The 12026-nt window shown below is 41.7% G+C and overlaps 1 protein-coding gene across 1 annotated transcript in view; it reads right to left on the bottom strand.

The window, feature by feature from the left end:
• Positions 1-3858, bottom strand: part of LOC122549129 (cytochrome b5) — a 48650-nt gene extending 44792 nt beyond the window's left edge. The window contains exon 1 of the mRNA XM_043688447.1: positions 3386-3858. Coding sequence (XP_043544382.1) covers positions 3386-3511 — 126 coding nt within the window. The 5' untranslated portion in view covers positions 3512-3858. The remainder of the gene's footprint in view (positions 1-3385) is intronic.
• Between the last annotated feature and the right edge of the window lie 8168 nt (positions 3859-12026).

Raw genomic sequence — 12026 nt, 5'->3', positions numbered from 1 at the left:
AGAATCAATGTTTCGAGCATAAGCTCTTCATCAGGAATGTGCCCATTCCACAAACAAAGCTGCAACAGGACATTATTTCAATAAGCCAACACACACTGCAGCACTGAGGAACTAAGTAGAGCAGAACAAAATCACCTATACCTTGTATTCAAAAAGAATGAACAGTCTGCCGATTTCTCAGCAACAAACCCAAACAAGCAGACAAAACACATCCAGAAACCGTAGCCACTCTCCCCTACATCAAAGACATCTCTGAAATGACTGCCAGCCTACTCAGACCCATTGGCATCATGGTAGCCCACAAACCTACCACCACACTAAAACAGCAGCTAATGAACTTGAAAGATCCTATACAGACAACAAGCAAAACTAATGTCATTTACAAAATACCATGCAAGGACTGTAACAAACACTACATTGGACAAACAGGCAGAAAACTAGCCACAAAACGACATGATCCTCTCTCACTAGTATCCTTACATACAAATAAGGAAGGACACTACTTTGACTGGGACAACACATCCATCCTAGGACAAGCCAAACAGAGACATGCACGAGAATTGCTAGAAGCATGGCATTCCAACCAGTATTCTAACAACAAACACATCAAGTTAGACCCTATCTACCACCCTCTGAGAAAAAGAACAGGAAATGACATCAGCACAGGAATATGAGGGGCATGGATAGGGTAAATAGGCAAAGTCTTTTCCTGGGGTTGGGGAGTCCAAACTAGAGCGCATAGGTTTAGGGTGAGAGGGGAAAGATATAAAAGAGACCTAAGGGGCAACATTTTCACACAGAGGGTGGTACGTGTATGGAATGAGCGGCCAGAGGAAGTGATGGAGGCTAGTACAATTGCAACATTTAAGAGGCATTTGGATGGGTATATGAATAAGAAGGGTTTGGACGGATATGGGCCAGGTACTAGCAGGTGGGACTACATTGGGTTCGGATACCTGTTTGGCATGGATTGGTTGGACCAAAGGCTCTGTTTCCATGCTGTACATCTCTATGACTATGCCATCACCAACCCAAAGAAACCCAAACATATAAACAGAAGGCAGGAATTATCAGCAGTGCTTCACCCAGAGGCCCACTGAAGATGTTACCTAGTATGGTGACGAAACGTCTGGAAATGAACCTTCCAGCTCAGTGAACAAACCTACATCCAGACCCTCAACCTGAGCTACAAATCTTCTCAAAACTCGCAGCCCATTCCAGCTCAAATCCCACAAAAATGTAAAGTCTTCAGATTTCTCTCCTATTCTTGAATTAGAAATAAAATATACATTAAATAAAGACTTTCTAACAGCACTTCATGACTTCTGACATCTTCTCAGAGGCTATAGTCATGTTGCCAGATTTGTCTACACAAACTTACAAAACAAGTCACTGGAGATTGTGAAATACCACACAGTACCCAATATCAATATTACACTGGCACAATGAAAACAACCTTCTGGTTTCATCGTTAATCAGATAGAGAATACATGACTCAGGACTTGATACAGGCTGCATTTGACAAAAATGCTGCGCTTTTCCAGCAACACATTTCCATCTATGACAAAAATAGCCCAGTTCCTTTATGGAGGTGAATTACTGACTGACAACTCACGCTATGGTTCACTCAAGTTCAAAGGTCACTTTAGAGGTTACATTCAGGCAGTACAGTAGCTCAGTGGTTAGCACTGCTGCCTCACAGTGCTAGGGACCTGGGTTCGATTCCAGCCTCGGGCGACTGTCTGTGTGGGGTTTGCACATTCTCCTAGTGTCTGTGTAGGTTTCCTCTGGGTGCTCTGGTTTCCTCCCACAATCCAAAGATGTGCAGGTCAGGTGAATTGGCCATGTTAAATTGCCCATAGTGTTAGGTGCATTAGTCAGAGGGAAATGGGTCTGGGTCGGTTACTCTTCGCAGGGTCAATGTGGACTTATTGGGCTGAAGGGCCAGTTTCCACACTATATGGAATCTAATCTAATTGTCTGAGAGTTACCTACTTCCATAGACATGGAAATGAAAGTGGATGCATATTTCCGGGAAAAGATTTGTGAATAACTATGACATTAGAAGTAATTAAGCAGGTAACTTTTCTCACAGTAGTAATAACCGTTAACAGAATTATACAAACAAATATCAAAATATAACATTAGACAGGATGGCATTTTTATGTTCACTTTTTCAATACAGTACTTTGTTTTTTTTAATTTAAAAGGCCCAAGATTAAATATAGTATTACTTCTAAATGCATACATATAAAATGCCAGTATAATATTTGTAAGGAATTCAAATTATGAAAAATATAGCCCTTCTGGAATTAGTATAAATTTATTTCAACTGTTTAAAGTTTGAGTGGTCACACAAATGCTGCAAGTCACCATCTGAATGTAGTGACTGAATGTAATAGGTGCTTTTAGGGGAATTTCAGAGTAAGTTCATGCTTGATGATATGTGCAAAACAAAAATTAAACTACTCTCATAAAACCCAAACAAAAATCCATTGAGTCAGGCAGGACACACCATATCTAGTTGTCCATTATAAAAATGCAAAAACAATAACAATTAGGGCCTGTGTAGCCTGTTAGCTTCCCTTCCTTGGAACTGGCAAGCCTCAAGCAATGAATGCCATTTGTGAAAAAGTCTATTACAAGCCTGGGGGTGAAGGGGAAAGAGAGTGATCCCTGAGCTTAGCGATATGTTGATCAGATGGGAGAAACAGGTGTTTCCTGACAAGGCTGTGAAGGCAGAGGATGGAGGGCTTTATTCTCAAAGATTTGGGAGAGTTACTGCTTTGAAAAAATTGTTTATGCCAGTCCCTAATTCCTATTTTCCACAAAATCCTAAATGAAACAGATAGGGCAAATTCTGCAGTAAATTACATGTAATCTCAGATAATTCAAAAGCCAGACATTGGTGTAGAGGGCAGGTCTCATACCCCAAAATGAACAGGTACACCAGATTTTCAACGGATGCCCTCAGATCTGAAAACTTTTTTTCATTTCTAACAGAATAGAAAAAGGCAACATCTTTACTTACAGAAACAAACGTTAAAACAAAGGTCTGTGCACAGATCTATACAAGGAAAAACAACTGTGGAACTTTGCTGCAGTAACAAGGGATTCTGCCACATGACTTGGCCAGGTTTAAGGTCGAGGAATAAAGTCCAGGAGAGGTCACAAACTCTCATGCATCTTTGCAAGTGTCACGTAACATTCCAAAAAAGGCTTCTTAAAGTCAAGAGAAAACCAGGATATGTTTTACAAACGTTTTGATTTTGTGCTATGAAGAGGGAATTATTTATGTACGGTTGGGTGAGAGGCTCTTACACGAATGAACTAGATGAAGCGAAGAACTATTTCAAAGCGATCGGAGAGTTTGAAACAACCATACCTCCTCCAAGAACTTGGTCACATCGTAGATTTTATCGTGAATATGGATCCAGGCACTGTTACCGCTGCTATGCCGCTTCAGTTCTTCCAGCCGGTAGTACTTAACTTCTTCCTTGTTCTCAGCCATGTTGCAAGCAACTCAAGGACCAGCTGAATGCGAGCTCAACCCACAGCTCACTCATTCACATTCTCAGCCCCAGTCCCGCCCTCTCACTGCTTCATTGGCGGCTCGACCTATCACTCAGCAAACCCTACAATGCTCGCCTTTCCAATCCGAACAGTAAAGCCCGACGTAGCGTTCGGCAGAAGCTTGTCAATGATCTCGGCCGGGAGAACGCCTATATGTTCAGGAGACACTCTTCCTTTATTAACCGAGGCAGAAAATAGAATATCGGAGTAGGGAGGTTGAGAGAGGACTGTGATAGAGCACGCTCTCAACGCGAACAGCTTTGTTGCCAAGATCGTGGTTACCTAATATCACAGGATATAAAGGACCGTAGTTCCTGGGAGTGCGCTTTTGTTACCAGCTGTTGTTCCAGTGTTCGGTTTCACGTAACCAAACAATGATGTCAACTTTCGCCGAATTCCAGTCTTATCAGATCGTTTATGATCTCACTGAATGGAGGAGCAGACTCGATGGGCTGCATACTGTAGTTCATGTCCACTTCCACGTAGAAATGGTCCCGCAAGAGACTTCTGTGTAACTCAGATGACATGTAGCTATTAAGTACTACGTAAGAAGCCTTTTCCCTTCAACAAGACCAACCCCGTGCTATACTGTTCTATTATATTCCAAGTCTTCCCGAAGACTGTGGACATCTTCTCCATTTGGTATCAGCAGTGACTTACACTAAGATCAACAAGGTGGATTGATGATACTGGCTGTATTCAAACCATCTCAGATTGTTCAGGTGTACAACCACAACATCTACCATACAGGGAGGGAAGGTTAGCTTCATTTGCAATGCAGAGTGATGCCTACATTGTGGGCCCAACCCTGTATTGGCTGAGGTCAGCATGATGATGCTGCCTACTCAAATTTGCTCCTTCTAAAAGACATGGTAACCCTCAAATTTAATTTACCACCAGTAGTCTCACATGAGAGAGCAGCCCTCTGGAGGTACGGTGACTTTATTAGTGTGGCCCAGTTAAAAGCACTCTTCCTCTAGCATCTGAAGGTTAGGTGTTCAAATCCACACTCCAGAAATGTGACCAGGGGAAAATCTAGGCTGATGCTCCAGTGGAATAATAAAGTGAGAGCTCTGTTCATGGGCAATGCACATGTAGAAATATTGTCTGCCAACTAATTCGATGGTTGCATGACTAGATGGATAAGTTGTCCGACTTTGGGATGGTTTGTGATATTATCAGAAGTTTGAAAGCTTAAGTTCTGCTTTTGGAGCTGAAATCTGGACTGTGTTCAGAATGAAGCCATTTCCCTCTCTCCTTATTTTGTGGGCTTTGTGACACTGTGGTAATGTCACTACCTCTGAGCCAAAATGCCCAGATTCAAGACCCCCCCCACTTAAAAAGTATGTTATAATATCTCCAAACAGGTTGATTCTCATAGGTGATTTGGTTTGCAATGCAGAGTAATGCCATCAGTATAGGTTCAATTCCTGCACTAGCTGAGTTTACTACGAACAACTTTCCTTCTTAACCTCTCCCCTTGCCTGGGGTACGGTGATGCTCAAGTTAAACTACCACCAGCTGTCTCTCTGTCTCTCTAATGAGAAAACAGCCTTATTGTCCAGTAGAATTATAGTAATTTTGCCTTGTGGCACAGTGGATAGTATCCTGCCTCTGAGCCAGAAGTTTTGGGTTCAAGTCCCATTCTAGGACAAATTTATTTGTTAAATTCATAACTTAGTGAAACAGGCTAAGCATCAATCTGCAATTCCTTCCAACAGTCAACTGTGTGATAGAAAGAAAGTTGAGGACTCTTCCACCAGAATCTATACCTTCAGGCTACAAAAAGAGGACAAAATGAACAACTTCACCTGATTTTTACACTCAAGCAACCCTCCGGTCTCAAACATTCACACAAATTGGTGATATTTTAACTTTAGTGTTAGAGAAACACAGAGTCAGAGAGTCATCGAGATGTACAGCATGGAAACAGACCCTTCGGTCCAACCCGACCAGATATCCCAACCCAATCCAGTCCCACCTGCCAGCACCTGGCCGATATCCCTCCAAGCCCTTCCTTTTCATATACCTATCCAAATGCCTTTTAAATGTTGCAATTGTACCAGCCTCCACCACTTTCTTTGGAAGCTTATTCCATACATTGCAGATTGATTCTTAGCCTGTTGCACTAACTTATGAATTTAATTTGAATCAATTTGACCTAGAATGGGACTTGAACCCAAAACGTTTGGCTCAGAGGCATGATACTACTCACTGTGCCACAAGGCAAAACTATTATAATTCTATCCTATCTACCTGCAACTCCACTTTCAAGGAGCTACGAACCTGCACTCCAAGGTCTCTTTGTTCAGTAACACTCCCTAGGACTTTACCATTAAGAGTTTACGTCCTGCTAAGATTTGCTTTCCCAAAATGCAGCATCTCGCATTTATCTGAATTAAACTCCATCTACCACTTCTCAGCCCATTGGCACATCTGGTCAAGATCCTGTTGTAATCTGAAGTTACCCTCTTCGCTGTCCACTACACCTCCAATTTTGGTGTCATCTGCAAACTTACTAACTATACCTCTTATGCTCATTTCCGGTTCTATTTCCTCAGAGGATGGTCGATGGGGTCCAAATCGATGTGTTTATTGGTGGAGTTCCAGTTAGAATGCCGGGCCTCTAGGAATTCTCATGGTGTCTCTGTATACCTTGTCCTAGGATGGATATTTTGTCCCAGTCTCCAGAACTCCATCAATAAACACATCGACTTGGACCTCATCAACCATCCTCCGAGAAAAAGAACCAGAAATGATATCACCCACCTTTAGAAACCAAGACACATAAATAGAAAGCGGGACATAACACCAGTGCTTCACCAGAGGCTCACTGATGATGTTACCAAGTATGGTGACAAAACATCTGAAAACAAACCTCAAGCTCAGTGAGCAAACTTACAACTATAACCTCAACCTGAGCTACAAACTTTCTCAAAAATCACAAACTGTAGAAGTTTTTGTAGGTACTGCAGAGGTTTCAGGTTAATGGGTCACCTGCATTATTAAGGGGAAAGTGAGGCCTGTATGTTAGAATGGCATACACTTGAACCATGCTGAAGCCTGTGTTCCAGCAAGCCAGATAACTGCCAAAGTACAGAGGGCCAAGGGATTAAATTTGTAAAAAAAAAATGTTGTGGTAAACTAAAGAGCAGAGACAAGGCAAAAGAGAAATGGGAGATGATAAACAGATCGTGATAGGAAAGGTCAGAGAATACATATAAGACTGAATCAACAGATAAAGCCAACGGTTACAAAAATAATTAAAGCACAAAATGAAAGGATCTGGGTCTGAATTCATTTGGCACAATAAACTAAATGGATCAACTGAGAAGGTAAATAGAAATAATTAAATAGGATCTGGTAACCATTATGAACATGGTTGCAGAATGACATTGGTTGAACCCATATATTGAAGTATACTTACATTTAGGAAGGACAGAAACTAGGAAAAGATGGAGGAATGTCACTGTTAATTAAAAATTAAAAATCACACAACACCAGATTATAGTCCACAGGTTTAATTGGAAGCACACTAGCTTTCAGAACGCCGCTCCTTCATCACCCTAGTCCTGGTCTCCCCAACCCAGGAAAAACACCTTGTCTATTTACCCTATCCATGCCCCTCACGATTTTATAAACCTCAGTAACGTCACCCCTCAGCCTCTGATACTGCAGAGAATACAGCCCAAGCCTATTCAGCCACTCCCTTTAGCTTCGACCCTCCAACCCTGGTAACATCCCTGTAAATTGTTTCTGAACCCTTTCAAGTTTCACAACATCCTTGATAGGAATGAGACCAGAATTGCACATATTTCAAAAGTGGCCTAACCAATGGCCTGTACAGCTGCAACATGACCTCCCAACGCCTATACTTGATGCTCTGACCAATAAAAGAAAGCATACCAAACGCCTTCATCACAAACCCATCTACCTGCAATTCAACTTTCAAGGAGCTATGAACCTGCACTCCAAGGTTCAGCAACACTCTCCAGCACCTTATCATTAAGTATATAAGTCCTACCCTGATTTGCCTTTCCAAAATACAGCACCTCATATTTATCTAAATTAAACTCCGTCTGCCACTTGTTCCATTGGCTCAATCTGATCAAGATCCCATTGTACTCTGAGGTAACCTTCTTCACTATCCATTACACCTCCAATTTTGGTGTCATCTGCAAACTAACTAACTATACCTCCTATGTTCATATCCAAATCATTTATATAAATGATGAAAAGCAGTGGACCCAGCATCGATCTTTGTGGCATGCCACTGGTCACAGGCCTCCAGTCCGAAAGGCAACTCTCTACTAACACCCTGTCTTCTACCTTTGAGCTGGTTCTGTATCCAAATGGCTCATTCTCCCTGTATTCTATGTGATCTAACCTTGCTAACCAGTCTACCATGAGGAACCTTGTCAAACGCCTTACTGAAGTCCGCATAGATCACATCCACCACTCTGCCCTCATCAGTCCTCTTTGTTAGTTCTTCAAAAAAACTCAATCAAATTAATAAGACATGATTTTCCATGCACAAAGCCATGTGGACTATCTCTAATCGATCCTTGCCTTTCCATGTACATGTAATCCTGTCCCTCAGGATTCCCTCCAACAATTTGCCCACCACCGATGTGAGGCTCACCAGTCTATAGTTTCCTGGCTTTTCCTTACCACCTTTCTTAAATAGTGGCACCAGTCTTCCAACACCACACTTGTGACCATCGATGATAGTAATATCTCAGCAAGAGGCCCAGCAGTCACTTCCCTAGCTTCCCACAGAGTTCTGTAGTGCAGCTGATCAGGTCCTGGGAATTTATCCATTTTTACACGTTTTAAGACATTCAGCACCTCCTCCTCTGTAATATAGATGTTTTTCAAGATGTCACCATTTATTTCCCCACATCCTATGTCTTTCATGTCCTTCTCAACATTAAACACTGATGTGAAATATTTGTTTTGTATCTGCCCACCTCCTGCGGTTCCATACAAAGGCTGGCTTGCAGATCTTTGAAGGGCCCAATTCTCTCCCTAGTTACCGTTTTGTCCTTAATGTATTTATAAAAGCCCTTTGGATTCACCTTAACCCTATTTGCCAAAGCTATCTCATGTCCCCTTTTTGCGCTCCTGATTTCCCTCTTAAGCATGTTCCTACTGCTTGTATACTCTAAGGATTCACTCAATCTCTGCTGTCTATACCTGACATATGCTTCCTCTTTTCCTTGATCAAAACCTCAATTTCTCTAATCATCCAGCATTCCTTACACCTACCAGCCCTTGTCTTTCACCCTAACAGGAACACACTGTCTCTGGACTCTTTTTATCTCATTTTTGAAGGCTTCCCATTTCCAGTCATCCCTTGACCTGCAAATATCTGCCCCCAATCAACTTTTGAAACTTGGAGCATAAAGGAACCAAAATTGGAGGTGTACTGGACAGCAAAGAAGGTTACCTCAGATTACAACGGGATCTTGATCAGATGGGCCAATGGGCTGAGAAGTAGCAGGTGGAGTTTAATTTAGATAAATGAGAGGTGCTGCATTTTGGGAAAGCAAATCTTAGCAGGATCTATACACCTAATGGTAAGGTCCTAGGGAGTGTTGCTGAACAAAGAGACCTTGGATTACTCCTTGAAAGCAAATTTGCAGGTAGATAGGATACTGAAGAAGGCATTTGGTATGTCTTCCTTTATTGGTCGGAGTATGGAGTACAGGAGTTGGGAGGTCATGTTGCGGCTGTACAGGACATTGGTTATGCAACTTTTGAAATATTGCGTGCAATTCTGGTCTCCTTCCTAACGGAAGGATGTTGTGAAACTTGAAAGGGTTTAGAAGAGATTTACAAGGTTGGAGGATTTGAGCTATAGAGAGAGGTTGAATAGCCTAGGGCTGTTTTCCCTGGAGCGTCAGAGGCTGGGGGTGACCTTATACAGGTTTATAAGATCATGAGGGGCATGGGTAGGATAAATAAACAAAGTCTCTTCCCTGGCGTGGGGGAGTCCAGACCTAGAGGGCATAGGCTTAGGGTGAAAGGGGAAAGATATAAAAGAGACCCAAGGAGCAACTTTTTCACGCAACTTTTTCATTTAAAAGGCATCTGGATTTGGTATATGAATAGGAAGGGTTTGGAGGGATATGGGCTGGGTGCTGGCAGGTGGGACCAGATTGGTTTGGGATATCTTGTTGGCATGGACAAGCTGGACTGAAGGGTCTGTTTCCGTGCTGTACATTTCCATGACTCCATAACATGGACATCACTAGCAAGGTGAGTATTTATAGCTCATCCCTAATTGAGAACTGAGAGTCAATTACATTGCTGTGGGTCTGGAGTTACATAAAATCTGTGTCTATTGTCCTGCTCCACACTGCTACCTGAGCAGCGCCCTGAAAGCGAATGCTTCCAAATAAACCTGTTTGACTATAACCTGGTGTTTTGTGATTTTTACTTTGTTCACCCCTGTCCAACACTGGCTCCTCCACATTATCTTTAAAACATTGAAGAGGTAATAATACTGAAGGGGTTTAAAGCTGCATACTAATATTTTAACATACTTCAAAAGTACTTTAAAACATTTCAAGAAAATGTAAGAGCCCTTAAATACATGACAAAAAGTTAAACGACAAAATCAACATTGAAGAATACAAATAGTAAGGCTTGCATATTAGGTTCCATTGTCTGTTAAGTTTAAAATGCCTCTTGCCTCTCTCAAAAGCAACCCTGCACATCATTCTGCAGTGGTAATTGAGGCTGTTATTGTCTACCAGTTTATTTACACGCAATGGGGATGAGCAACAGCCTTCAAAAGTGCCATGACTCTCTGGGTGGTGATGAACATCCTCTGAGTAGCATTTGAAAGGAGTACTTGACGTAAAGACTTCAAACAAACCTCATCCCAATTTTCACATATGGCCCTAAATTGGTACAGTAGAAAAAGGGGCAGCCTTGAATTCTGTTCTTCATTTAATGTTCTCCTGTTCACTCATTGGCTCTGGAAGGTCACTGCTGAAAAGGAACATTTTATCAGAGAAGAAAGAATGTATTTTGGCTAGCAGTCAATTTTATAGTTGCAAAAACACACTTAAGAGTCATTCACCTTCTAGATTTGGCTGCATCCTCCAGACTAGTTTGTTAAGTCTGTTTCTACTGTTATTTTATAACAATTGTGTATTTCGTTGTAGTAATTAATGGTTAAAGAGAAACATAGATCACTGTAACAAAGTTTAAATATTTAGAGTCGTAGAGATGTACAGCACTGAAACAGACCCTTCGGTCAACTCATCCAAGAGAACCAGATATCTGAAATTAATCTAGGTCCATTTGGCCCATATCCCTCTAACCCCTTCATATTCATATACTCATCCAAATGCCTTTTAAATCATTTTATTGTACCTATAATGTTAAAAGATTAAATGGGAATATCTTTCTGGACATTAATGCAATATTAAAGAGTTAGACTGCAAAACTGAACATTCTGGAGGTGGGTGGGGATGACATTCTGTCTCACAAAAAGCATGCAGAATGCAGATGACTATCCATTGTAATTTACACTTCATTTAGACAGTCATTTGCTATTACTCCCCTGCTATTGTCAAGTTAAACTATAATTCAATCTCTTCCATCCAGAGAAGCTTTCTGGTCAGAGGTATGTCATCCCTCGTTGTCTTGGGGCCTCACGGAGTCAGGAAATCATCTGCATAACGATTCCCCAGGATTAGGGCATTAGCATTTGCATTATCTCTGAGGATGATCTCATCCTGTCATTGTACCTGGGGTAACATGTCACTGTGAGTGACTGGAGGTTGTCTTGAGTGGCATGTGACAATGCGGGAGTGGCCAGAGCATCTGTAGCATTGCCAACTGATTTGTATAAAGGGAATGTATTTTCTTTGTTTGCGGTCTCTCTTCTGATTCGACTTTGCGCACCCACAAGGAGTTTCGGAGAGGTTACCTAGTTTGTATAAGCTTTATTAAACTTTAACAGTTTGCAGAAGTCGGTGTGAGTGATTTGCATCTTGTGTGCAAAACCTCGGGAAAAGAACCTAACATATGATGGCAGCGGTGGGATTCCAACATAAACAAGACTTTCCAAGTTGACTGAATAAGCGATCATCTGAGTATTGGTTGCATGAGACAGAAGGACCCACAAGGTAAGCTTCACCTTGATCTATCCCTCTCTCTCTAAACCTACCATTTATTCAACCCCTCGTCTCCTTGAGAAAGTCTATAGCCTGAAAACTTGTCTTTAAACATTTTGACTAAAGGGTAATGCTGAACTATAGATCATATTTAGTGCACTAGAAAATAGACAGGAAGGCTCAGAAACAGGGTAGAACTTAAAAAATGCAAAAGATAGGGACACCTGGGCTCACCAAGTGATAACAGGATGCTGTAAGACAATGAAGAACATTTGCGTTAGCATCGGTGAATCTGTGTGAACAGGACATCAAGTGATAACA

This window comes from Chiloscyllium plagiosum, chromosome 4 (genome assembly GCF_004010195.1).
Source record: "Chiloscyllium plagiosum isolate BGI_BamShark_2017 chromosome 4, ASM401019v2, whole genome shotgun sequence".
NCBI classification, from domain to species: Eukaryota; Metazoa; Chordata; class Chondrichthyes; order Orectolobiformes; family Hemiscylliidae; genus Chiloscyllium; species Chiloscyllium plagiosum.
The sequence above is the reverse complement of the archived record's forward strand: the minus strand, read 5'-3'. Positions and strand labels throughout refer to the sequence as shown.